Source organism: Podospora pseudoanserina, chromosome 4 (genome assembly GCF_035222485.1).
Source record: "Podospora pseudoanserina strain CBS 124.78 chromosome 4, whole genome shotgun sequence".
Taxonomy (NCBI): domain Eukaryota; kingdom Fungi; phylum Ascomycota; class Sordariomycetes; order Sordariales; family Podosporaceae; genus Podospora; species Podospora pseudoanserina.
The window spans coordinates 686634-712715 of record NC_085923.1 but is presented as its reverse complement, the minus strand read 5'-3'; the positions used below and the strand labels follow the sequence as shown (position 1 = coordinate 712715).

Below are 26082 nucleotides of genomic sequence, written 5' to 3'. Positions count from 1 at the left end.
ATCTCTTGACCTTGATCAGGAACATCCGTCGTGAGTGCCAGGTAGGTATGGATCACGTTCATATCGGTCATGTCATACAGAAACCTCGCCTGATTAAGGTACTTACCTCCACCCCTTACCTACTTTTCTTCTGCCACCCCTGTCACCCACCATACCATCTCACCCATCAACCCAATATCAAACCATGCTCCGCGCCCCCTCCTAACCCTAACCCACCTTCAACTAACCCACACCCTGAACCTCACCATCACCCTCCGCCTCATCACCCAGCTCGACCCCACCCTCTACCCCCCAGATCCCTCCACCGAGGCGGCGCCGTGGGAGGAGGAGTTTGGGGGTGACGTTCGGGATGAACCCGGCTGGGGAGCGTTCTCCAGGCGAGGGTGAGAAACATTTTCCCGCCTGGGGCGGCTGAGGGAGAGGTAAAGGGGGTGGTGGTTAACAACGATGGGGAGACTGATCCCGAGGATGGACAGACTGAAAAAGAGGGTGAGCAGAGTAAGGGACAGAGGGAAACAATGGTCCTTCCGAAAAGAATGAGCATGACGAGGGATATTGTCGTAGACGACTTGCCCGACTATGATGACACCGAGGATGAATCGAAAAGCATAACATAAACATCATCATGTGCCTTTCGTTCGATGTGGTAATTTGCACAATATGTTACATTTCTCATGATGCAGGGTGCACAAAAGCTCACTTTGTCAAGAACTTCTGGAACGCCGACTGGTCAATCACGACGTTGCCCACAGCTCGTAACCTCTTGCGACCGGCCTTTTGCTTGTCGAGCAGCTTTCTCCTTCGGCCAATGTCGCTGGCGTGCAGCTTGGCCAAGACGTCTTTTCTGAAGGGTTTGAGCGTCTCTCTGGCGACGACTCTCCTGCCTGCCGCGGCTTGAATGATGACCTCTGCAAGTTTTGTTGTTAGCACTCCATCTGGAGCCAAAAGACGAAACAAGACCTACCAAACATCTGCCTGTCAACGTGCTCCTTGAACTTGGTCACCCACTGCCTCCCCAACCTCTCCACCTGGCTGTTGTGCACCACCCTCGCGATTGCATCCACCGGCTCCTTGTTCACGAGCAAGTTCAGCTTCACCAGGTTGCTCTCCCTCCACCCCGCATCCTCATAATCCAGCGTCGCATACCCCTTCGTGGCCCCCTTCAACTTGCCAAACAGGTCATCCACCAAACTCGCCGTCGGCAACTCATACTTGAGAATGACCTGCGTGGCATTGAAAAACTCGACGCTCTTCTGCACCCCCCTCACGCTCTCACAAAGCTCCATCACCCGCCCCAAGTACTCCTCCGGCAGCGTGATTGTCGCCGCCACAACCGGCTCATACAGCGTCGCCCTTTTCAGTCTGTGATCCTCCCCATCCGGAAACTCAGCCGGGTTAGTGATGATCTCCTCCTTCCCATCACTCCAGACAATCCTGACCGGCACCGCCGGCTCCGTAATAATGATATCACTCCCATACTCCCCCCTCAACCGGTCCTGAAAAACGCTACAGTGCAAGCTCCCCAAAAACCCCAACCTCCACCCCGCCCCCAGCGCGTCGGAATGGTCCTTTTGCAGAGTGATACTCCTGTCATTCAGCACCAGTTGCCCGATACTATCCTTCAACTTCTCGTAATCCCCCTGATCCGTCGGAAAAGCCGCCACAAAAACCATCGGCTTCGGCTCCTCAAACCCGGGATACGCCTCCACCTCCTTTTCTTTCCCTTTGACAGTAAACGTATCCCCTATTTTCGCGTCTTGTATCCTCTTCATGCCCGGATTAAAGAACACATACCCCACCTGTCCCGCCCTCAGGCACCTCTGCGGCACCGCCCCAGGATACTGTATGCCCACCTCCCCAACAGCATACTCATTCCCAGTCGCAAAACTAACCAGCCGATCCCCCGCCCTCACCGTACCGTCAAACACCCTCACCAGAAGCACCACCCCCCGAAAGGTGTCATACCAGCTATCCACCAACAACATCCTCAGCGGCTTGTCCAAATCCCCCTCGGGCGCCCTCACCCTCTCCACCACAGCCGGTAGGATATCCCCCACCCCCTTCCCCGTCTTCGCGCTGACTTTCACAGCATCCTTGCAATCCAACTCAAACACCTCCTCCATCTGCCCCAACGCCCTGTCCACATCAGCAGTGGGCAGATCGACTTTGTTGACCACCGGCACTAGACTCAGCCCCTGGGCAAACGCCAAATAAAAGTTCGCCACCGTTTGGGCTTGAACCCCCTGGCTGGCGTCCACGAGCAAGATCGCTCCCCCACAGCTGGCATAACTCCTCGTAACCTCCGCCCTGAAATCAACATGCCCGGGTGTGTCAACTAGATGGAGCAAATAATCCTGGCCATCCTTGGGGTAGTTCCATATCATCGTACACGTCTGAGCCTTGACCGTTATCCCCCTTTCCCTCTCAACATCGAGTTTATCCAGGACCTGTTTGTTGTCTTGACCGGGGAGGATGGTGCCCGTGTGCTCGAGCAGGCGGTCGGAAAGTGTTGATTTCCCGTGGTCGATGTGCGCGACGATGCAGAAATTGCGATACCGGGATATGGGGATTTTGGAGATCCGCTCCTCGAGGGAGGCAGATTTTCGTTCTAGGGGGCCGTCTTTGGTTGTGGGGGTTGAGGATGCCGCCCGGCGGAGTTGGGGTATTGGTGGGGGGAGGAGAGGTTGTCGAGATGGAGGAAGGGAGGATATTCTCGTCGTTATCGGTCGGGTCGTCGTCGTCGTCATCGTCGGGGAGAGGGAAGAAAGAGTTCGAAGGCAGAGGCTACCTCCAAGAGCTGCCGGCCTCGAGGCCAACAGACATTGCCGCTGCACCAGCCATGGTCGCATTCGCATTCGGCTGCTGAGGAGACCACCGGGGCATGTGCACCTCATTCAATTGTTCTGGTCGATTCACTCGGTACTGTTGAACCTGACCCGCAAAGATTGGAATCTGTCGAGCAGATATCGTCGAAAGCGCCGTGTTTTTGGCGTCGCTGTCGTTATAGTGGGATGGTGTTGAAGTCAAAAGGTCCGGAGCGACGCGCGCGCGCCAAGATGGACCGTCCCGCTAAATTTCTCCAAATTCCCCTTATCTTATCAGCCACAACTAGTCCACCATCAAATCAAGGGTCTCAAACTCAGGGTTCAGAAGGCTCAAAAAACGTGAAAAAAGAAACTCCCCACCAGGGGACAAGAGAAGTGGTATAAAATTATATACAGGTCTTTTTCTAGATCTGACCCTTTGTCCGCCGGCTGACTGGCTGACTGACAATCCCTCCTCCATTCATTGTAACCTGACCCTCCTCCCTCCCATACCCTACCCTTCCTATAAACAATCTCCTCTATGCAATTGCTCTAATGCCATCCTACACAAGCACCCACTCAGCCCCCCTCTTCACAAACTTGTCCAACAGCATCGTCAAGTCGGTCAGCACAAAGCGGCAGATGTAAAACGCAAAAAACTCGGCCGCATGCCGGGTGCAGAGCTCAAGCCCAACCTGCGTCTTGTCGGCGTGACGCAGTCCGGGGTCGTCGACCTGTCGCGCAATCTGATCTGTATAAACATCATCATTAGCCATCTTCCATGCCCTGAGACCAAAAGAAAACTCACCGATCGACTGCGCAGCATCGAACAATCTCGCCAACGAGCTCATGTAACCCGCATTCGGCCCCGTAAACAACACATTCCCAACATCCCTCTTCGCCGGCCTGCTCGTGGGATGACTCGTCATGGGCAAGCTCGCCAACAACGCATCCTTTACCGTCGACTCGTGGCTAACAGTAGAAGCATTCGCCCCTGCTCCACCACCACCACTCCCCCCCTTCCCGCCATACGAACTCGCCAACCCAGGCAGATTCGCCGAACTGTTCTTGCTCCTCAGCCTCCTCCAAGAAAAACTGCTCCCCTTGCCGGCCACGCTCCCCGACCTAGGCATCGACGCCGCCTCCGCCTCCATCCCGCTCGCGTCCTTGAACATGGTCCCGCTCCCCTGAACACCAACCTCACTGCCCAGCTTCCTCGACAGCGCAGCCTGGATTTGCTCCAACACATTCTCAAGCGATTGCATCTCCTCCAGCACCAAGTCAGCATCGCACGTGTCCACCCTCGCCAGCTTCTGAAGCGCCGCCGTCAAGAGATCACAATTGGCAATCTTGTCCTCCACGTTCTTCAGCTTGACCCCCTTCATCTGCCAGACACCCCTCGGCACGAAAAGCTTGTTGCTCACGTACCCTCCTCGCGGATGGCACAGCGTCTGATACAAACACCTCATCAGCCAAAACGGTCTCAGCAGGGTATCATTCGGACACGGCTCCAGCGCGACAGGAGCATCGGGCAACAAAGGGTTCGGCGACCCAGGCGCGTCAAAGCTGTGAAGGTGGCTGTCCAACAGATGCATCCCCCCAGCAGCAGTGCTGTTGGCTCGGTCCTTGTACGCCTCGGGGAGTGCCGGGATTGAAGGTAGGCGTGTGCTGGAGCCCCCCATGCCGAACTGGTTGCTCGAGGGTGTCCCGGGCGACATGTCTCCATCGTCCATGTGCGAAATGGACAAATTGCGCGACTTCATGCTCTTCAAACTCGCCGACGAGAAGTTGCTTCGTAGCGTCGGGCGCGTCAAGGCTGGCGAGGCAGAACGAGAGGCTTCGTGCTCGTGGACGAAACCCAGGGGCAACGGCGGGGCATCGTCATCGTCCGGCCCCGCGGGACCGGGAGACGGTGTGGCTCTTGACGAAAAAGCACCCATCAAACGGCTGGGTCCCGCTGACAGAGCCTGCCGTTGCTGAACAATGTAATTCCCGGCCGACTTCGGCTGTGATGGGACAGCAGAGGAAGCCGTGGCAAGACCGGTCGGAGGTGCAAGCTTCGACGTCTCGATCTTGAGCTGCGCTGCATTTTGTCCCGAAAGACGTCTGTTTCGCACCGTCTGGTTGGAGCCTTGAGAACCGACAGTTTGCGGGGGCGGAGGCGGCAATGCGTGAGAAGGGGGCGGCGGCAGCGAGTCGGGCAAACGAGGCAGCGCCGCGTTCTTGTCACTGATGGGCGTCATGACGGTGGTGGCCGTGTGCGGTGGGTTTGATCCCATGGAGCTGTGCCACGTCCGGCTCGTCAGCCCGCTCGAATCCGACTCTCGTGGTATCGGCGGCCCTGTCCGGTTATTGTCAAACGAAAACTGGTCCAAGGCGTACCCTCTGGTCATCTCATCCAGCATGCGTTCTTCTTCTTCGGCCTCGTGATCCTCCCAAAACTCCTCCCCTATCGCTTCCTGCCGTCGATATTCCTCATCTTCCCGTTGCATCTCCAGTCGCAACCTCTGCTCTCGCTCCGTGGCCAGCGCCAAGGCGTCTCGTTCCTCGTCCCTTATTCTGTCTTGCGCAAGCTCAGCTTGGCGTCGTTCCTCATCAGCCCTGCCACCATCCTCCCCGCACCCTTGGTTTTGACCTTGATATGTTTGTTCCAGTTCGTAGCCATCATCGTACGCGGCCTCGATGGCGTCGTCCAGCGCGGCATCAAACTCGGCCTCCGTGTCTCCGCTCGCAGCTCGGATGTGTTTTCGAACAATCTTGGACGATGATCTCGAATGGACAGAGGACACACTAGAAGCCTCGGACTCGTCGATCGGATCAAGCCACGATACTGACTCGTGGCTGTTTACTCTCTGGTGACCCACCTGAGCATCATATGCGCCAAGACGAGCGCCCGACATGAGATAGTCGGGCTGTTGTTGTGTGCGGTCGGAGTGCCCATTGTCCGGTGGTGGAGGCGGGGGATTTGCTGGAGATGACGGTCGCCTCAAAGGTGACAGCGGACGTGGCATGAATCCATTTTGTGATTGCCCCTGGACCGGTGTCCCGCTGCCAGTCCTGGCTCTCGAAAAAGCAGACTGCAGAGAATACTGCTCGGTAAGGTAGCTTGTCGTGCCGTTTTGGGGGCCGGCCCTCGACGTGTCCACGGATAAGTTGGGCGGTGGCGCCCGCGGAGTGAAGCTTGGTCTGGGTGCGTGTCTCGATACTGCAGACGTCGGCTCTCTCTCGTACTCCCTCTCTCTGCCGTTGACCTGCGCGTGGTATATGGGCTCGTGGAATTCGTAGCTCTCCGGTCGTTCAGGTAGCTCCTTGCCCTCCGGTTCAATGTCGGCCAGCTGTTCGTCCAACTCTTGTATTCGGTTTGTGTAGGTTTGGTGCTATCGGACAAAGGGTACATGTGTGAGCACTGCTGTTTGGCTGTCTGCAAGCCCCGTGACATCGGCTCAAGAGTCAAACGGGGCCACGACTGGGGATTTCAAAACTCACGATGGCATCCAGCTTCCTCCTATCCTCCTCGCCATTCGTTCGCATCAGCACCTGTTGGAGCACGGTACACGCCTCGGCGTATGCCCGTCTTGCAGCTTCGAAATTCTGGACGTTGTCAAGCTGCACAGCCGTGTTCGCCTTTTGCAACGCTCTCGATAGCATGGCCTTTTGGGACGGTGGCTTCCCCGCCCTCTCTCGCTCCCTTTCTTTCTCTCTTTCTCTCTCCTTCTCCCGACTCCTCGAGGACCCATTCGTGTCTACGCTCCCCTTGGCCCCGGTTGAGCGGTTTCGCGAGTGGCCCCTGGGCTGCCCATTCTGTGTGTAGGGCATGGTCATAACGGTAGTATCGGTCGGCGTGATGGGATCAGCTGGGCGCAGCGTGATCGCGGGCCCTAGCCGCTGCAGCGACGATCCTGACTCTTGCTCGGAAAGCTGCGGTGTACCATCCCAGTCAGGGTCAATTTCTTCGGCCGGTCTCGCAATGCGTCGTCGCGGCGGTTCGATTGGCGCAACAGAAGACTGTGTCAGCACATCAGACTCAAAGACCTCGTCCTCCAGCGACGGCCCGGTCAAAATGGGCGGCAATGTCTCCAAGGGCGGGATCGGCGCTGGTACGGGGGAGTCGCTGCGGGGCCGGCTTGCAGTGCGGGTGGCTCCCGAGCGTGGAGACTCGTCCGCTGTCGACGGCCTGCTCTTTCCAAAGGCACCGCCGAGAAATTCGGTGCTTACCCGCTTGGTGAAGCCGGCAAAGTTCGATGCACGACTGGATGCTGTGGACGCTGACCACCGATTGAGGTTGCGAAACCCGTCGCTCAGTCCAGCGCTACTCGACCGAGAATGGCCCCTCTTGTGGACTGTTTGGGGTTCGTTTCTGCTGGCAGGGGTGCCCGTGGGCTGAGGGTCATTGAACACGACGTCGCGGAAGACGGGAGGCGCATGCGCTGTTGCTCGAGTTGGTGATCCTGATCCTGATCCTGATCCTGTGGCTGCCGGTCCAGGAAAAAGCGAAGAGCTTCGTGGAGGGTTCGGCTTGATCGACGCGGCGGGAGGGAAGGTGGTGTAAATGGAAGAGCGACGCTTGTTATGTGTGACTTGGGGGGGAGGGTTGTTACTATTGACAGGGGCTCTGCTATTGTATCGGTGGTCTCGGCTGTCCAGCCGGGTGCGTGGCGACAGCGACGAGAGCGAGTTGATCGAGTCGTTTTGTTTGTGGGAGTGGTGGTGGGAGGAGGAGGAGGAGGAGGACGGATTCGATGCGGACATGGTCTGCCGGCTCTCTCACTCTCTCTGTACTCCCAAGCAGCTAAGGAGTCGTCCCAGGGGAAGCCGAGACAGAGTCGGGTTGGGGTGCGACTGGGCGTCGAGCGAATGGGGGTGGTGGTGTGCAGCGCGCGCAGGGGGGAACACTGGGAGGATGTGTATGGTATGATTGATCCTCGGGCTGCCGTTGGTGGGCGTGGCCGACGCGATGGGCGCTGGGGAGCGCTGGGAGCGCTGGGAGCGCTGGGGGTCACTGGGGTAGCCCAATTCGTGACTTTTCCAATCGATATTTCCCCACCGACCAAATAAGCGTCCAATCTTGCAGAGCCGGCGCCAGTTAGCTACCAGGGGTAACTCTGCTAACTCTGCCTCTGTTTTCTGAATTCTGATGTGGATGGTATGGAAGGACAAGATGGCGGGTGTCACGGTCACGATGGTGTCGCTGGTGTCGCTGGTGTCGTCGTCGTCGTTGGTGCAGGTGGTGGTGGGTGGACGAACGTTGGAATTGCCTGACACATGACGGTATGTTTCTCTCGTGTGCAGCAGCAAATAAACCATCAAGAAAAACAAAATGTCAATGTTGGAGATGTCATGTTGGAACAGACAAACTGGGGCGGGTGACGAGGGGGGCGCTCGGGCGTTTCTCAGCCCAACACAGCAACAACCCAGGACTCAGGGCGACGGTTCCCTTTTGTCTTTTTAGTATTCTATATGTTTTCTGTCGAATCCAGTCAGAGAGAATCAATCAATTACCGGAGACTGCCTCCCCTTGGCCTTGCTGCTCTTCCTGTGTCTCTGTGCCTCTCTCGGCGCCTCGCCATTGCCTGCCCTCCCACTGAAAAGCGGTTCCCAGAAAGCAACGCAGGGGCGTTGGTACGGTGCAGGGACGATGCCAGCAGCCCACACGGCAACATGCCCCACCGAGTCCACGGCGACGTGTGATTGGTCAGACTTTTTTCAAATGAAAATGCCCCTCATCTCAAAGTTCGGTTCGTGTTGTGTGATTTGGTACCGCCCGCCGTTGCCTTAACGGCCGACCCCATTGTTTCACCGTTCAGCCTGATAGTCTTGAGGTCTCACGGTACGTCGCTGCTATCATTGTGGAAAAGGGGGTTTTTCTGGTCTTTTCACAATAACATCATCACCGAGTCTGCCGTTTGTTGCTTGCTGAAAAGAAACATTGGCCAAACATTGTTCAGATGGCACGCCAACGTCGCATTCTCGACATCGCCATGAGACAAGTCCCCAGCTTCATTGTTTCCCTCGAGTTGCCCTCGCTCCCTCGACAAACCTCCAGACGCATTTCGTTTCATGCTCATGCTCGCGCCTGACATTTGGCATCTTCCACCGCAGGACAATATTGGATGCTGTGGCGTCATCAGCCGCCATCCAAGATGATGCAGTGCCGACACGGCTACTCGCAGTTGCACCTCACCTCAACCCGTCATATTCCATTTGAGCAAGGCTGATGATGTTTACGGAGTATGCCCGCTGACAAAGTCATTCCAACAGACCATCCGTCAACCTCCCAGCCCAAGTTGATGTTTCATTGCCCCTCCGGCATCTTTCTTACCGACGAACCCCCAAAGTCTGGGCGTTGACGATCCGGTCCAGGCCCGGAGCTCACAGACGTTTTGCAGTGGATTCACCGTCCTTTAACCTCCGTTCCTGTTTACATCACCTCGTAGCTATCTGAAGTGGTGTCGTCATGGCTCGAAAAGTCGACATATCAATGGGCTGGTTCTCGCTATCACGCATAAATGCACATCATCCCACCACTTCCTTCCGAGTGCCGCACGGGCCATTCTCGCACTTGGTGGAACAGAAACAACAAAACAGCATTGATGGTGATGACAACTCCATCAGTCGCCGTCCCAGGAAAAGGAGTCATCTTTTGGGTCGTCTGAACTTCTTGGGAGTCAGCAGCCCTGGAGGTGGCGCGGGTGACACAGTTCCCTCGTCCCGACCAACAGGGCTGAGGCGGCCCACCATCGTCTGTATCCCGCTCGATTACCGAGTCTCTCGCCGCAAGCAAGGAGATAAATCGTGACACCTTATAAGATATACATGTGTGGTGAGATCTCGCCTGTCTGTTGTGCTCATGTGATCAAGAGCCAGTAAAGCGGTGCCCAAGTCTCGACTGATCTTCATAGGAGTTGGAGATACATGTCAGAATAGTCAATGAGGCCCACTGTTAAGGATTTAATATCTTGGCAGTGGGGCCAGAGACACCAGGTTCGGCCTCGCTGGGCCACCTGGGAACCAGAACTGACACTTTTGACCACCCCTTATCTTATTTGACAATATATGGCTTCTTGTTATGTGGTGATTTTGTCATTCCTTTGACCTAAGGAAATCCTTTCTTATGCCTCGGCCGAGGTTGTCCGTTGTCTGGTGGTAAAGCTCCATGCTTGGGGGCTATATGCAGGCCACAATATTTCCGGCGGAGTATCTCGCAAACATATCTGCAGTCAGGAAAGATACCCATTTGGTAATTGCCATGTTCATTTATCACCAGACAGAACTGGTAATGACGGAACAAAAGGCAAGTTTGGTAGCCCAGGGGCGGTTTCTGTATGCAGGGCTAACATCGGCCTGACCGTTAAGATGCCCCTCACTTGATTCGTGAAGAGTCTTTCTGGTGTTAGTCGCTCCCTTGCAGAAGTGACGTAGAAGAAGAAACATCAAAGGTGGTGTATTAGATCTGGTAAGACACCTGTTGAGGACGTGTCCATTCAACGTTGGCTTCTTGTCTGAGCCAACCTTGGCCAGCAACTTTGCATATTCAGAGCTGGTGCCATAGTGTGGACAACCTCATTATCACTGAGTGAGCATTCAGTGAAGCCACCAAATGTTTACATTGGGCAGATTATCTGTAATTTTGCGAATCTGTGCCGGCATTTCCTCAAGTGCGGGCAGGTATCACAAACTAAGCTGAACAGGCGCCACAGTCAGCCGCCCATTTGAAGCTGTGATCGTTGTGGGATTGGTTACCCTTGGGCCGGCCTTGTCTGCTGTGGCTCAAGGGAGTCAGCTGAAATCTGCCTGAAACCTCTCGACAGCAAGCAGCTGACTTCTCTTTCTCTCGATCCACGGTAGGTGAGTAAATGGAACCGTTTTGGACCGGGTTCCCTCACAGTAAAGATTTGTACCACTTTTAACTCATCTCAACCACTTCGACTCAAGATGCCATCTCGGCGATATGGCAACTTCAACTTCTTGATGAGACCACTTGCTCCCGCTCGAAGTAGGTCTCAGTCTACCATCCCATCCCTGTACTGTCGCCAGTCTTCATGTCCAGCCTAACAACATGAATCGACCCCCCTAACCCAGAATGCCAAACCGACCTACGAGAGATTGTTCACCACTTTGACTTGACAACAAAAGCAATCACTGCGTCTGCCCCACCGGCAGCAGCGAACCTTTCCAGTTACTCTGTGTTCGAATCATCCCATATGCAAAGGGTCACGTACTGCTTGAGCAACTACACCGACTGCGTCCAACACTAGCAATATGTCTTTGACGATCGGACCGCTCGGCTCTCGCCAAAGAGTACTGTTCTGATATTCCCCGTGAAGGTGAAGGAGATCAGAACGATTCAACGCGACGCAAGAGCATTGTACGACGGCATCAAGGGCCCCATGCCACAGACAAAATTTGGCCAACTGGTTTGAAGTGGAAGAGGCCATCTTAAAGCAGTTTCAGGCTTTTGATGACTCTTCTGAGGTTTTGACCGAGTGGAAGCCTGCTTTTGGGTATAATAGTCGAGAAGCTGCCCATTTGAGGGCGTTGGGTGTAAGGACTGAGCACCTACAGTCGATTTCTTGATGGATCAATCGGTGCTGACATGAAGAGCCTTAGCCGGGCGATACTCCTCAGAGGAACCAACTCATGGGACCGCGATTCCCTAACCTCAACGCCATCGTCCCCATCGTAACGCTAGCAGCTGGCTTACGCTCATTCCATCATGACACCACAGCCTCCCCGGACACGGCTCAACCGAGGATCCCAACTTCTGGGTTGCGATCCAGAGCTCCATCATGTTGCGGCTTGATCTGTTCACAGCCTTGTTGCCGGTCTACAACCGGTAGGTACGTGGAGCGGCGTGGCACTGGTCGATAATATTCACCATGATCGGAGCTCTCAGCGCAGGTGCCGCGCCATCCTAGCATATCCATCTCTCCCTACGTGCTGGAGTGGACTGTTCTCTTTTATCGGGGCAGCAGCCCAGGCGTATCTGGCGCTGCAGCTTTGTTTGCTTGCTGCTTCGCGTAGCAGGCGTGAGAGGACGGGGTGAGAAGAGGTTGTATGTCCGGGCTCAGGTACCTACCGCTGGAGTCAAAAGCTAGCAAATCTAGGGTGCTGACTTTCTGGGAGTTACCCATTGTTTCAAGGCACCAACTTGTACCTATGGTTGAAAATGTTTCGTGGTGTGGGGGACATGAGAGCACATCAGACCTCGGTTATGTGCTCGGCGTTCACATAGTATCTACCTCACTTGAGGCGGAACGTTATCCCTCAGCTAAGAGCTGTTCTGATTAGCTGATATAATGCCCTAGTTATTCTTTTGAAATTGTGGCTTGCTATAGTGGGAATTTGCCCCTGATGTGCAATCGGCAAGTTTGAAGAGATGATTGGGGCGGTTCTGTGGACAAAGCTGAGATAGTAAATTATTTGGTGCTGGGTACCTAGCAAGGTACCTATCTCGCACGACCGTGCCACTGGTGGCTATTAGGTGTTGGTAGTATGTTGGTGTTACCATGCAACTCTATGAATTGTTGCTGGGGGGCAGTATGAGTTGTACAAGAATTTAGGCGCGAGCAGCTTGGGCATGTGGTAGGTTATGAACTGTTGATGCCAATCAGGATTATCCAAGCGCTGTGATGTGAATCGTGGGCTTGGACATTGAAGGATTAGCCATAGGATTATGTCTGCTGTGCGGCTGATTTGTACCATACGGCCTTCTAGTCTGTTGGTTGGTTGTGAGCTTTTAAACCAATGATTGGGGGAGGTGGGGCAACCTCTTTGTATACCTCAGTATCCCTCTGAGGTCTCCAAGACAAGACATCAACTAGGTATCGAGGAGTGGTTGATTTTGGCAACGCGGCCTGCCTCAAGCCATATTAGAACCGCCCGGGAAATCGGCACCAATTCTACTTTTAGGACAGAACAACCCGTCGTGCTCGAGATTGCTATTTCCTTTGTTTAGATTGAAACTCCCGTCGTTTTGAGTGTTTGCCCCTGAAGTCGCCCGATTTCCAGGACAGCAAGTCTCTGTAAAGCACATCACCGGGTGTCCAGGAACAAAATAGCATCCTGTATGCCCTTCCCCTCAGCTCACCCGCCATGGGATTCTCACCTCTGTTGCATCCCGGCGAATCGGGATCGTTTGGGGATATTGGCAGTTATATGACAGAGGTTGAAGGGATGACGAACATGGCTGTGTGTAAGGCGGGCTGTTGGAGAAGACAGAATGCAGGCTGTCAAATGAACTATAAGCCACGCGCTACATGGGTTTTGGAGAGCAACGGAGAGCACTTAACCGCTGGTGTCAGTAATTGCCCAGCGATCCCTTGTGATGATGTCGCGGAGACGCCCATCCGGCAGATGTCGTTCGCGTGGCTTTCGCCGCATTTTACCACCAATTGGGAGTGGCCGTAGATTTTCTGGGGAGCGTCATTCGCGCGCATCTTGCAGTTGGCACGGGGTTCTGGGGTCCACGGCCAGCAGGGATCAATATTGTCTTGAATATGGCAAAAAGGAGTCGAAGCCGCACCTGGGCCCTTTAACCGTTCCGTTCAGCAACGCGGCTAAAGATGGGAGTTGGGGGGAGCAAAAATGCCCGACCGAGATCGTGTTGCACTGCGTCGTGGGGCCCCGCAAAATGGCATTCGGGGCTTTTTTGCTCCTGTGCGGAAGGAGAATCCTGGTTGCATGGAAGGGGAAGGCGTGGGTGAAGATCGGGGAGCATGGCCTATGATCTTCAGGTACGTCTTGGACTGATGGAGCATGGTTGGCCGAGAACAATATCATGTAGTCAACAGAGGATACATCGAATCGGAACAGTGGGACCCAAGGGTAGAGATGCGTGGGTAATCCCGAGCAGCCATCATGGAATCTGAGACTAGGTATATAGGAGGCTGGCCCTTCCAACCTAACCGCTTCTTTTTCAGCTACCCAGTCATCCCAGCCGAGTCTCACCCACCGTCAAAGATGAAGGCCAGTCTTATGCTTCTGTTGGCACCGTTGGTGTCAGCGGCTCCCACCGTCGAGCACCGTCAGGCTTCCCAGAGCATCGACGCGCTCTTCAAGGCCAAGGGCAAGGAGTTCTATGGCACTGCCACCGATCAGGGCCGTCTTCAGGCTGGCCGGAACGCCGCCATTATCGAGGCCAACTTCGGTCAGGTCACTCCCGAGAACAGCATGAAGTGGGAGAGTCTCAACCCCCGCCAGGGCCAGTACAACTGGGGCCAGGCTGACTACCTCGTCAACTGGGCCACCGAGCGCAACAAGACCATCCGTGGCCACACCTTTGTCTGGCACTCTCAGCTCGCCGGCTGGGTCAACCAGATCAACAACCGTGACCAGCTCACGCGTGTGATCCAGGAGCACATCCGCACCGTCGGTGGCCGCTACAAGGGCAAGATCTACCACTGGGTATGTCATGTGTTGTGATCATGTTGTGAACAAGGAAACTGGAGAGCTGACACAACTCGATAGGATGTGATCAACGAGATGTTCAACGAGGATGGCTCGCTCCGCAACAGCGTCTTCTCTCGTGTCCTCGGCGAGAGCTTCGTCAAGATTGCCTTCGACGCCGCTCGCGAGACCGACCCCTCGGCCAAGCTCTACATCAACGACTACAACCTCGACCAGCCCAACTACGCCAAGGTCACCCGCGGCATGGTTGCCAACGTCAACAAGTGGCTGTCTCAGGGTATCCCCATCGACGGTATCGGTACTCAGGGCCATCTTCAGTCCGGCCAGGGCAATGGTCTTGCCCAGACCATCAAGGTTCTCGCTGCCACCAGCGTCAAGGAGGTCGCCGTTACCGAGCTCGACATCCAGAACAACAACAGCAACGACTACGTCGCCGTGACCCGTGGCTGCTTGGAGGAGCCCAAGTGCCGTTCCATTACCGTCTGGGGTGTCCGTGACCAGGATTCGTGGCGCCCTCAGGGCAACCCTCTCCTGTTCGACAGCAACTACAACGCCAAGGCCAACTACAACGCCATTGTGCAGTTCCTGTCGCAGTAAATGGATGAGAGGAAGGGAAAGGGCGAGGTAGAATGAGAACTCCTGGGTTGTAAAGTTAGCTCAACATCAGGTACCGGCACAATGTAAATACGCACCCTACGATACCGAGGTATCTTTCAAGAGACTTGAATGCTTCCACAGTTCTCATTTTCTACTGCAAGGTATTGAGTCCTCGGAAATCGGCACGGACTTTGATCCTAGATAGGAGACCTACAGCTGACAACGAAAAGCGGAAGTCAGTACCTAGCATAAATTCGTGATCGAAAACCAGTATCACTGTCCGCGATCAGGGGTCATGTTGTGATATGACTGCAGGGTAAGCTCTGCCCAATCGCGACTCTTCGGGGCCACGTCAGATGCATCACGATTCTCGGCGGTCAGCGTACTACACGGATGGACCAGTGGTATGGATGTAAAAGTGGCGTAACATGAGAGTGACACCAAAATCTGACATGCGGAGTTAAGGCAGCAGTTTAAGCTCTCGCCCCACAGTTAACCAATCAGAAGCGTCCATTTCTCAGCTGGTGCTTACCTAACATGCTTGCTGGCCTTAGCGTGACTGCCCGACGAGATGAGACCAGCGACTTCAGTGGACCTCGATGAAACGAAGCAGCGAATCCCTTCTTTTGATCTCTCTGACTTGCAGATCTCCAAGCCACACGCAATGATGCCCACTACCCCGATACGACCCCGCGCCCTTCTGCTTCATCCCTATCGCACCGTAAACATGGAGCCACGCAGGAGCCAGGGACAGACGGGGCTTGGGAGACTTAAATCTGACGACCATTTTTCCAGTAGCTATAATCATGCCCACTTCTCCAAACCACGTCGTCAGATCAGTATCCTCCGTCAGGAACCTCGAAGCCCGTCACGCCCATCCCTTCGACGTGTGGAATCAACGAGACTCCTCAAATCTCCGATGGTGGTTTGGCAGCTGCATGTCAGGAAGTAAGTCGATTACACATCTTCGGCATTCCAGGTATCACAACTAACTGCTTTCCTGGTTAAGTTCTTCAGACCTCACCCTGACCTGATCAGTCTCTGCTTCCAGCTCGTCGATACCCGTCTCCAACTCCACCACTCTCTCACTCTCTCCCGCTCTCTTCGGCCACCCACGTTGTGGACAATACAATTGGCACCGCAAAAGTAAGTAAACGCACACCATATCTTGGACCACACGTCAAATATAGTCTATAGGCCTATTGGCTATCATTTGAGGCCTATTTTCTTTTTAAATAGGTGTAAGCTGACGATCATTAAGGTGTCATCATGGGTTCGCCACCCCATCGCAGTCTCTACGATGAGGCTTTTGAGCGGTTCAAAAAGTCGAAGCACGAGCGTTATACCGATCCAAAAGAGGTGGCCGTCCTCAATGAGTTCCTGCGTGAATATGCCGGACCAGAAGACGCCAAGGAAGCCGCCCAGCAGTTGCAGGCAGCTACTGGCAAGAAGTATGGCAACAAGAAGCTGGCCGATGTGGAAATTCCAGAATCGTGGATCACCAACATCATGGAGAACATCGACAACTTCATCACGGCCGGAGACTACCTGACGGAAGGGGCTCCAGAAAGCGTCGGGCTGGCCTGGTACGCCGTCAAGCTAACCCTGACAGCCATCCACAGCAACTACGAGCTTTATAAGTTTTTTGGCACGGCCCTCAGCGATATCAGTGAGATTATGATCATCGTTCGTCATTACGACCGACTCTACGATGAACGCGGCAAAAAGCCCGACTGGAAGCCCAGTCCGCTGGTGGAGAAGCTGTTCCAGGATGTGACGGAAACCTACGTGGCCGTCCTCGATTTTTCGTTTGCTGTGAAGCGTCATATCACGGCTGGGTCGTTTGCTCGGCTCAAGCATGGCCTCAAGGACTTTTTCGGGTCTAACAAGGTAGGTTCGACCAGCGCCAAGGACTGTGCTATAGATACGGCCACTAACCTATCCATAGACCAAATTCGAGGAAAAGCGCGAGACAATTGCTATCCTCAAAAAGAAAATCCTCGAGGGCAGCCAGGGTGCCTTCCAAGACAAGACTCTTTCCCAGCTCCAGGGTGTGTCGTCAGTTGTGGCCGATATTGCCAGCTCTATCAAGCAGTTCGAGACCTTCCACCACAAGATTGACATGATTACCCAGAGAATGGACGAGCTGGCCAGCAATACCAAGCGCAAGTCTCCGTGGGACTTTGCCCTGGAAGACTACAAGGCATACCAAGAAGCGCTGCAACCGCTAGAAGGGTGTCGGAGAGTTTTGGGTGACACCATTGATGCGCTTGTTGCGATGCCTGAAGGCACTTGCAGCTGGGTCTTCGAGGAGCCGGACTATGAGACGTGGGAGCAGTCGGACGAGTGTGAGATGTTGTGCATTACGGGCGAAGAAGGAACTGGAAAATCCTATGTCATGGCGTCCATTGTCAGACAGTTCCTCCCAGGCCAGGGTGATGATGACGAGGACGAGGAGGATGCATGGAACCCGGATACCGCCTACCTTTACGTCACCTGCAATCCTGACGCCAAGGAAGGCAAAGATCAAGTCATCACAGCCGAGACGGTTCTGCACACACTGCTTTCTCAGCTCTATGAGTTGGCCCTGGAGACAAAGAACGCGAGTCTTCTGGAGAGCTGCACTGCGGTGTTCAAGGCCGCAAAAGCAAACTTGCAAAATGCCCAGCCCCACGAGAGAGAGCGCATGTCCGAGTTTCCGCAGTTCGTTGGAGGATTTTGCAAGCTGGTCCGTCTTTTGCAAAGAGATGTGGTCGTGGTGGTTGATGGAATCAGCAAGTCAACCCTCGAGGGTCAACACCAGCGAACGCTCCTTCGGGAACTTCGTTCTCTTCGGGACCAAGTCGACGAATTGGTCAAGAATCACATTCTCATTCTTGTTGGGTGCAGCTCTCCCACAACGTTTCAGAACGACTATCAGCATGACGAGGAGTTTCCCAACCAGTTGATCATTGATGTTGGCGAAGGCAATGGGAAAGATCTCCGAGCGTTCCTGGCGAATGAACTCGGCAACATCCCAGGCCTCACCTCCAAGGAACGCGAGGAGGCTACGGTTGCTATCCTGGACAAGGCCCAGTCCAAGTTCTCGTATCTTGTCAAGACTGCCATCCCGTTTATGAAGGAACCGTTCCAGCGACCGCTCTCCAAACGGCTTTTGGAGCTCCCGGGTGGTCTGGGGGATGTGTATTCCAAGGCCCTACGCAACCTAAAGCCCAACTACGTCGGTCTTCTCAAGACTGCCCTCACGTGGGTTGTGCTCGCCAAAGACAACCAAATCTCAGCACGAGAAGTCATGGACGACTTTCAGGGTACTTACACCAGCCCCGTGGTTGATGTCTCCAGCGACAACACAGAGGATGACCTCGCCTTTGAGCACATTTCAAGTCTGGAAAGGGAACAGCTCCTGCAGGCAGTGGAAGGCATTCTGAAACTGAGCTCTGTAGAGGGCAGGTTCATGGTTCATGCGCCCATCGGAGAGCTTGACGATATCGAGGATTTCTTTTGCAGCTCTAGCGGGGCGACTGCTGAAGCGGATAACGAACTGGAAGCCGCCGAACTCTGCGCAAAGTGCAAAACGAGTGATGCCATGCACAAGGCTCTGAAGATCGACGCTCGCGAAGGGCATTTGCAGCTGGCTCTGGCTTGTCTGCGACATCTCAACCACCCTCTGTTCCAGAAACACGCTGGCTTGTCAAGCATTCCGGAGTCCAAGGTTCCAGATTTTCAAATGGAGGCTCTGCCCCCACAACATATGCTGACTGAGAAAATGCTGCTGCCGTTGGAGAATTCTGATGACGAGGAAGATGTTGTTGATCCCAGTCTCTTCGATCGTGAGCATCTCAACTCCTGGGAAGACGAAGAAGACAGCGACTCATCTTCTGAGACGGAACCTACGCACCACTTGAGATACGAGCTTCTCAACTGGGCATACCATGTTCGCAAGGCTGAGGAGCTGTTTTCACCAGAGGAGAGGACTTACAGCAGCCTGTGGTCCCAGCTGATGACAGAACTTGACGCCTTTTCCTCCAAAACTGATCTCTTTTTTGCTTGGCAAACGAGCCAGCCGACCTCGAATCCGCCAGAGGAACGCAAGTACACTCTTGCCAGCGGCTCCCACAAGCCGCTGCATGTTGCTGCCTATCTTGGGCTGACTAGCTGGGCCGAGCGTCTACTTGAGGCTGGTGCCGATGTCAACGAAGTCTGCAATGGTTTCACCCCAGTCCAGGTGGCAGCTTCAGTTGGGAATAGGTTGGATATGATGAAACTTCTGCTCGAGAAGGGCGCAGACCCAAATTCGAAATCCAAATGGGGGTTCAACGCTTTTCACTACTGGATCAGAAATGACCAGCAGCTTGAGGGCGTCCAGTTGTTGCTTCAACATGGCGCTGATGCTCGCATCAGGAACGAACCCTACGGCTGGACACCGCTACATCTGTTTGCCCGAGAGGGAACAGACCCAGCAGTGTTGGCTGCCCTGTTGGAGCATGGCGCAGAGATTGACGCCCCTGAAGGAGTGCTAAAACTCACCGCGTTCCACATTCTGCTTGCTTTCAGGACTGCAGCACCCGAAGATCTTTTGCTTGCCTTCATTAGACACAAGGCTGACATCAACGCCGAGAACCTTACCTCGGCCCGTCCTCTGCAGATGCTCGCAACGCAGGGCCAGGTTAAGAACATGGAGATTCTTCTACGTGAGGGTGTTGTCGAGATCGATGACACGGATATTCAAGGGACAACTGCTTTGCAAGAAGCCATTGCCAGCTTGCATATTGATGCCGCCCGCTTACTGCTTGAGCATGGTGCTGATCCCGAATTTACCGACACGCTCAAGAGGACTTCTTTGCATCTGGCGTGCCGAAGAGGAGCAACAGATATTGCCAAACTGCTTGTTGAGCACGGCTGTGACGTGAACATCGTCGACGTCCATGGCTGGACGCCTTTTTTCATTGCCCTTCTGGGGAAACTAGAAGGGAGCCACAAGACTGCGTCCCTGATTCTCGACGCGCTTGTGCAGCGTGAAATTCCCCTTGCGGACATCAACAAGGCTGGACGTAGCGGCAGAACTGCCCTTCGACAAGCGGCATCTCGCGGGTTTGATGACATTGTGTCAAAGATGATTCAGGTATCCATTGAGCGCGACGACGCTGCCGCTCTTGCCATCGACGTCAAGGACGAAAAGAAAGGAATGACGGCTCTGCACCGTGCTGCCCTGGGAGGCCACGTCGAGTGCGTCCGCTTGCTGTTGGAGGCAAAAGCGGACGCCTCTATCAAGGACACCTCCTCTCGAACTGCTCTCGTGTGGGCTTACGAACAGTGGGCAGTAGTCCACACTCCCGCCTTCGAGGACACGATCGCCCTCCTCATCTCGGCCGATCCCACCGCCGCGATTCAAGACTCCTCCTTGATCGCGACCTGTGCCGCCAACGGAAGCGTCAAGCTCCTCAAGCAACTCTGGTCCCTCAACGCAGACTTTAGCCGCCCAGACCACTTCGGCTGGCGCCCCATCGAGCTGGTGCGCAACTCGGGAAGCGAGGAAGCGGAAGAGTTTCTCCAGGAGCAGAACACCTGGGTGAAGAACCTGCCATCTCGGTGGTCGACCTCTTTACCTGGTGCCACTGCCATCGGCGCCAAGAGCGTAGGAGCGGATGGTATTACGATACGACACCTCTCCGCGAAGGAGGTGTCCGTTTCGGCCGACAAGCCCCTTCCTCCGGGGTTGGATCGTTACTACTACGAGATCACCATCAAGGACACTCCTTCTCTCCCAGAGTCGGAGACTCTGCTTTGGCACAAGGCTAGGCCACCGAAGCCAATGGTGGCACTTGGATTCAGTTCTGTCGGGGCGGCGGGTGTGAAGTTCCCTGGTGAGACCGTCATGGAGAGTGACGTCAACCCGAACGCCAAGTCGTGGGCTTACAACTCGCGGGCTGGGGAGATTTATGCTTCTGATGGGTCGGGGACGAATTTTATTGGGATGGCTTATGGGGAGGTGGGTGATGTGATTGGCGTTGGGGTGGATTTGGCCCAGAGGGAGATGTGGGCTACGAAGAACGGGGTCAAAGTGGGTGTGTATGATGATGAGGATGGAGACGTATCGGGGAGGTTGTTTCCTATTGTTGGGTTTGGGGGGTTTGTGCAGTTTGAGGTTAACTTTGGAGGGCCTGGGAGGGAGTTTGTTTGGAAGGGCGAGCAGGAGGAGGAGGAGGAGGAGGAGGAGGAGGAGGAGGAGGATGAGGGCAGTCAAGGGGATGATGAGGGAGAAGATGGGGTCGATGGGGGTGACGGTGACGAGAAAGAGGAAGAGTAGGGGAGTTTTGATATTCTCCAGCGTCCACATGGACACTAACAATGCACACGTGCCCAACAATTATTTACAGTGAATTTAATTTGGCCGCCGACATGCACAACATACCTAGTCCACAAAAAATGCAGTTCAGGGGGTTAACCTGGGCAGCAAAACATCATCCCAGACTTGCCTTGTGACAAGGCATGTGTGCTTTGGACGAGTTGGGAATCGAACCCAAGACCTTTCGCATGCAAAGCGAACGCGCTACCAATTGCGCCACACGCCCTAAGAGATGATGACGGTTACGTCGGCGTCAGCATTTCTAAGGTTGATTTGGTGCAGCCACAATGCAAACAGTCGACTTGGTGAGGTTTTGAACTGAAGCTTTGTTGACTCCACACGATATAAAGTGACAGTCAGGGAGGCCCCTGAGAGGACAAAGGCATGGTTCTTGGGTTGTGGTGATGTGGGGCTGGGATGGGAGGATGGTTCAGTGCTTTGTGTAGATATTGGGATGAAATGGAGGTCTCTGGCTGTTATTTGGGTCTGAGGGGAATGATTTCGGCAAGTTCAGAATTGGGAGTGACTTGATTGCCTGACGTGTCGTTGGTGTTGCAATGCTCCTCTCTGACTGTGTGCCTGTGGGCAGCAAAATGTCGTGATGGCGGGAATAGTTATGACATCATTGTGCATGGTTATTCGGTAGTTGCTTGAGCAAAACAGTACTGTTATGGCTCTCACGAAATGTGCATACTCAGGCTAACAGACCTGCTAGCTAGGTTCTCGGTTGTTCTCTTCAAAGAGACACCAGGGAGAACATATTCTTGCTTCTCTTATTCCCATATCTCAAACTTGGCATCTCCATCAGTCTGCAGTGCCCAACCATGTGAGATCGCCCAGCGCCCCCCCCGCCCCGCCCACCAATACCCCTGAAACACGCCCGAAGCCATTCCCAATCCATACAGCCTCACCACACCTCATGTACAATTACATCATCACCTCAACCGCCCCATAATCCTGATTGACAGCCACGCAGTAAACATGGTAGAAAATTCAGCGTCTAGGATCAGCACTGTCATCCCTTCCTCCTTTTCATCCATCTCTCTCTCTGTGTTCTCTCCATTATCACCAACAGGACCATCATCACAACCAAAACAACCCCCCAAAAATGGCCCCAATACTATTCACCCACCTCCCAACCCTCACAATAAACCTCCTCTCACCTCGCCAAGACAACAACCCCCCAACAGTAACAATAATCACCGGCACCAACGATGACCCCCCCGTGACCGCAGACCCAGATGAAACCACCACCCTCACCGGCGGGGCCATCGCCGGGATCGTAATCGGCTCAATCGTCGGTTTGCTTCTTCTCATCTGGATTATTAGGTCGTGCACCAACTTGGGGGCTCCCCCGAACAAGCCTGCGGTGCCGGGGAAGCCGTGGTATGGGAGTGTGAGGGAGGAGTATCCGCCACGACATACGTCCAGGAGCAGGTCGAGGCATTCACACAGGGGACATTCAAGGACGAGGACGGTTAGCAGGGAAAGAAGGGTGGGCATGACGGAGGTGGAGCCGGTTTATGTTAGGAGGGAGGGGTCGAGGAGTAGGAGTCGGGGGGTGGACGGGGGGTATGCGGTTTATGGGAGGGAGGAGGTTAGGGGGGCGGGGGGGAGAAGGAGTAGGAGTCGCGGGTATTGAAGGGAGATGATGGAAGAGGGGGGCGGGTTGGTTTGGACAGCATGTGGTGAGGGGGAAACAAGGGGCGTGGTGTTTTCACTTTGGGGGATTGACTGGGAATGATGACGAAGCTCGATATGTAATGGAATGTACATGGTGAATGATGATTGTGAGATTATACGGGCTGGAGTTTGGGTGTCAAGTGTTGTTTTGGTGGTGTTTCTTTGACTTGCTGGGATGATGACATTATACCTACTTACTAGTACCATCAACATGAAAGAAGTTATGAACCGTTGCATTCAAGTTGCGCATATATTCCTCGTATTCTCATGAACGTGAGCAAGAAAAGACAAGCCCTCAATGTCTCTCACCTATGAATACCTATAAGGTTCCTACCTACGCAAGCCACACCACCACCAGGCCGAAAGAGGCGCCATGCCGGTGACCGTGAATCTATATCTACGCCTCAAGTTCACAAAACCCATATTTCACGGCAGCCACTTGCACGTTTCTCTTTTCACTTTGCCGCTCTCATCTTCATTCTGGAACCGACATACGTACCTACCTCGATCAACACTCGCTCGTACATACCTGACTTTCGCGATGGGTGGTTCGATGGTTGATTGGAGGTACGATGACTTCCCGCCTGTTTGATCTTGGTACTTGCCAACCTGGAACTTCGCAACTGGACAGAAAGCAACGTGCAAAGGAAACGTTCCAAGCGGTCTTGCACACCCGGGGGTAAGGATGCACGATATCCTCTTGGACGCCGATCTCTTATCCTGACATCGTACTGCAGTCATGAAGTTGGAGCCGATTACGCTTTAACGGCGGTACTTGCCGTCTATGGGGTTGGAATGCTCTTCATGGGCATTAGAGCGGCGATAGACCGTCTCTGCCTTGCATGGTGGTCGATCAACGATATATGCTCGAGGGCGTTGCTCTTTTTTGGCTGGCTCCTCCTTGTCATCCTGTGGCCAACCTATCTCTTGAGGAGAGCTGGGTCAGCGTGATGAGGTTGAGCTCCCGCCATATCCTGGGCATGTTTAGGTAGTCGGAGAAAGACTGAAGGTAGTGGTGGTGATTGAAGGACATGAAAATGAGGTAGCTATGGCTTCAAGCCTCAACCCAACTGGAAAAAGCTTTTCTGTGCGCGAGTATCAAGCCCCCAAAAATGTGAGTATACCAACTTTAAACACACTTCAGCCACCCGCTGCCTGGTATGGTGGGTACCTACTTAGATAATCCAGTCTCCTCAGAGTAATTACCTTCCTTTCCTTCACACCACATCAAAATCGCTACCGTTGCTCAGCCCAGTCTCAGGATCAAGCATCACAACTTCTACGACTTCAGGAGAAAGTCTCACTCCACACTTAGGAGTCCAGCGAGAGAGAAACAAGATGATTTTGCAGAGCAGAGAGTATGTGTTAGAGCCGAAAGTTCTTCCTGCCTTCAAGAGCACCAACTCCCACAGCTGGCTAGGAGAGGGCAGAAACAGGGAAGTCGCATCGACGTTCCTGGTCGTCGGGTGTCACTTTTACGCGCCGATTTCTCTTTTTACATTGGTTTCGTCCACAGAGAAATAATTCGAATGTACCCACGGCTGGTTAAGGATGGGTGCGAACAACTTCTTGCCATCACTGTATCCTTCTTCCTGGCTCTCTTTTGGCCGTTATGGCTTGTTTTCTGCGGTATTCCTAGCATTCTATAATATTTTTGCATAAACATAGAGTCATACTGCGGGTATTCGTGGGAGAGGAAAAGGCAAGAATTCGCCAAAACTAGTTATATTATTAGGCCGGCGAGCGGGTCGATAGTTAAATAATATAGAAAGATAGGCTAGTACTACCGACACTAATACTAATACTAATACCTGTACTAATATTAGCGCTAACCTAAATACCGTTATTAACTAGTAGCCTAACCTTTATAATAATATTGAACTACTATTATATTCTAGGCCGCCTTTAGTTACCTATCGGTTAGGAGGTAAACTCGGTAGAAAAACAGAAACGGATAGGTATTAGTAATTAGCGATTAAAAAATAATAAAGGGCGTCGATAGTATTTAAGCGAGGCTTTAAGGATATTAAGAATTTTAAATTATTTTATTATATATATTTCTTAACTATAATATTAATAGTTCCGGAAAAATAATAATTATAAAGACTATTATATAGCCTAAATACTTTCCCCTTTTTATATTATAATTTTAATCCTAAAAGACGTAACCTTTAACCTTTATTCTTACTAATTACTACCCTTTTACTTTTCCTCCTACTTCTTAATAAGAAAACCTTTCCTTATTTTAGTCGTAACCGTATCCTTTACCCTAATATTAAGATTAAACCCCCTTTTATTAAAATAATACTTCGGATACTTTAAACTCTAAGCTATATTCCTACTTATTTAATACTTTAACCTTTTAAAATACCTTTCCTATATATCTTTCTTACTCCGATCCCCTTCTTATCTCCTTAAAAACTTTTTTAACCGTCTTAAAAACTCCTTTTTATACCTATTACACGCTTCCCTTACTATCCCTTTCGTAACCTCTACCGCTACCCTATATTAATTTATATATAATTATACCGCGTTAATTAATTTACTTTCCTTTTTATTCCTCTTTTCCCTATAGTAAAACTCAGTATATTCCTTATTAAAGTTAAAATAATTATTTATTAACGCTAAATTAGTAAAATACAGCCGTATAACCTTATTAAATTTAGCTTTATTATACTTAAGTAGGATAAGCTCTATACTAAAAAATATTATAGCTTTAATAAAGGACGTACTAATATTAATAATACGAAAAGTAAAGTACTTTTTAAAGTTAAAAAAGTATTTTAATTTCTACTTAAGGGTAATAGCGAGTATAGCTTTTTAGGTTTAAATAATACGTTCGGCGTAGGGTTTATCGGTGGAGAGGAGCTACTTTATTATTTTAGTTTAAAAATATTTACGGTCGGATTCGATATTATTACGTCGGCCGAGGGTAAAGGCGTCGGGGTGGAAGGTCGTAGTACCGTTAGAGGTTATAGGCTAGGATAGGGGGCTAGGATAAGGGGTTTAGTATAGATAGGGAAAGGGTATATAAGGTAGGGAAGGGCTTATAGTTAAAACTCCTTTTACGATAGTATTATAGAAAAAGGCGTTTAAACTTATTAAGTTAATTAATAGGTATAAGTAATAGTAAAAATATATATTCGAGAAGATAAGAAACTAATTTTAACCGTTCCGGCTTATATATTAGTAAAACTAAAGTATAAAAATAACTATTAATAGGGTTATAGCTACCGTATTTATTAA

General features: G+C 52.7%; 5 protein-coding genes and 1 non-coding gene across 6 annotated transcripts; 3 read left to right on the top strand and 3 right to left on the bottom strand.

The window, feature by feature from the left end:
* Positions 1-307: 307 nt before the first annotated feature.
* Positions 308-2894, bottom strand: GUF1_2 (Translation factor guf1 mitochondrial; the record flags this gene model as incomplete). The annotated part of the gene is made up of 2 exons (XM_062946489.1): positions 308-908; positions 965-2894. 2 exons carry the CDS (start codon positions 2892-2894, stop codon positions 697-699), a joined length of 2142 nt encoding a protein of 713 aa, XP_062800093.1. The 3' UTR covers positions 308-696.
* Positions 2895-3367: 473 nt separating this feature from the next.
* QC764_402060 (uncharacterized protein) lies at positions 3368-8348 on the bottom strand (the record flags this gene model as incomplete). Its single annotated transcript, XM_062946488.1, is given in 4 exon segments — positions 3368-3555; positions 3613-6181; positions 6291-7992; positions 8002-8348. Coding segments are annotated over 3 exon segments (4020 nt in total). The 5' UTR covers positions 7554-7992; positions 8002-8348.
* A 4894-nt stretch (positions 8349-13242) lies between these two features.
* XYL2_1 (Endo-1,4-beta-xylanase 2) lies at positions 13243-15213 on the top strand. Its single transcript, XM_062940525.1, has 2 exons — positions 13243-14207; positions 14271-15213. Exons 1-2 carry the CDS (start codon positions 13662-13664, stop codon positions 14805-14807), a joined length of 1083 nt encoding a protein of 360 aa, XP_062800091.1. The 5' UTR covers positions 13243-13661; the 3' UTR covers positions 14808-15213.
* Positions 15214-16076: 863 nt separating this feature from the next.
* On the top strand, positions 16077-21114 carry QC764_402040 (uncharacterized protein; the record flags this gene model as incomplete). The annotated part of the gene is given in 3 exon segments (XM_062946487.1): positions 16077-16697; positions 16774-21024; positions 21043-21114. 3 exon segments carry the CDS (start codon positions 16077-16079, stop codon positions 21112-21114), a joined length of 4944 nt encoding a protein of 1647 aa, XP_062800090.1.
* A 192-nt stretch (positions 21115-21306) lies between these two features.
* Positions 21307-21379, bottom strand: QC764_0062300. The gene has a single exon. It is a non-coding gene; the product is annotated as a tRNA-Ala (tRNA).
* Positions 21380-22261: 882 nt separating this feature from the next.
* QC764_402035 (uncharacterized protein) lies at positions 22262-22795 on the top strand (the record flags this gene model as incomplete). The annotated part of the gene is made up of 1 exon (XM_062946486.1): positions 22262-22795. One exon carries the CDS (start codon positions 22262-22264, stop codon positions 22793-22795), a length of 534 nt encoding a protein of 177 aa, XP_062800089.1.
* Positions 22796-26082: the final 3287 nt, after the last annotated feature.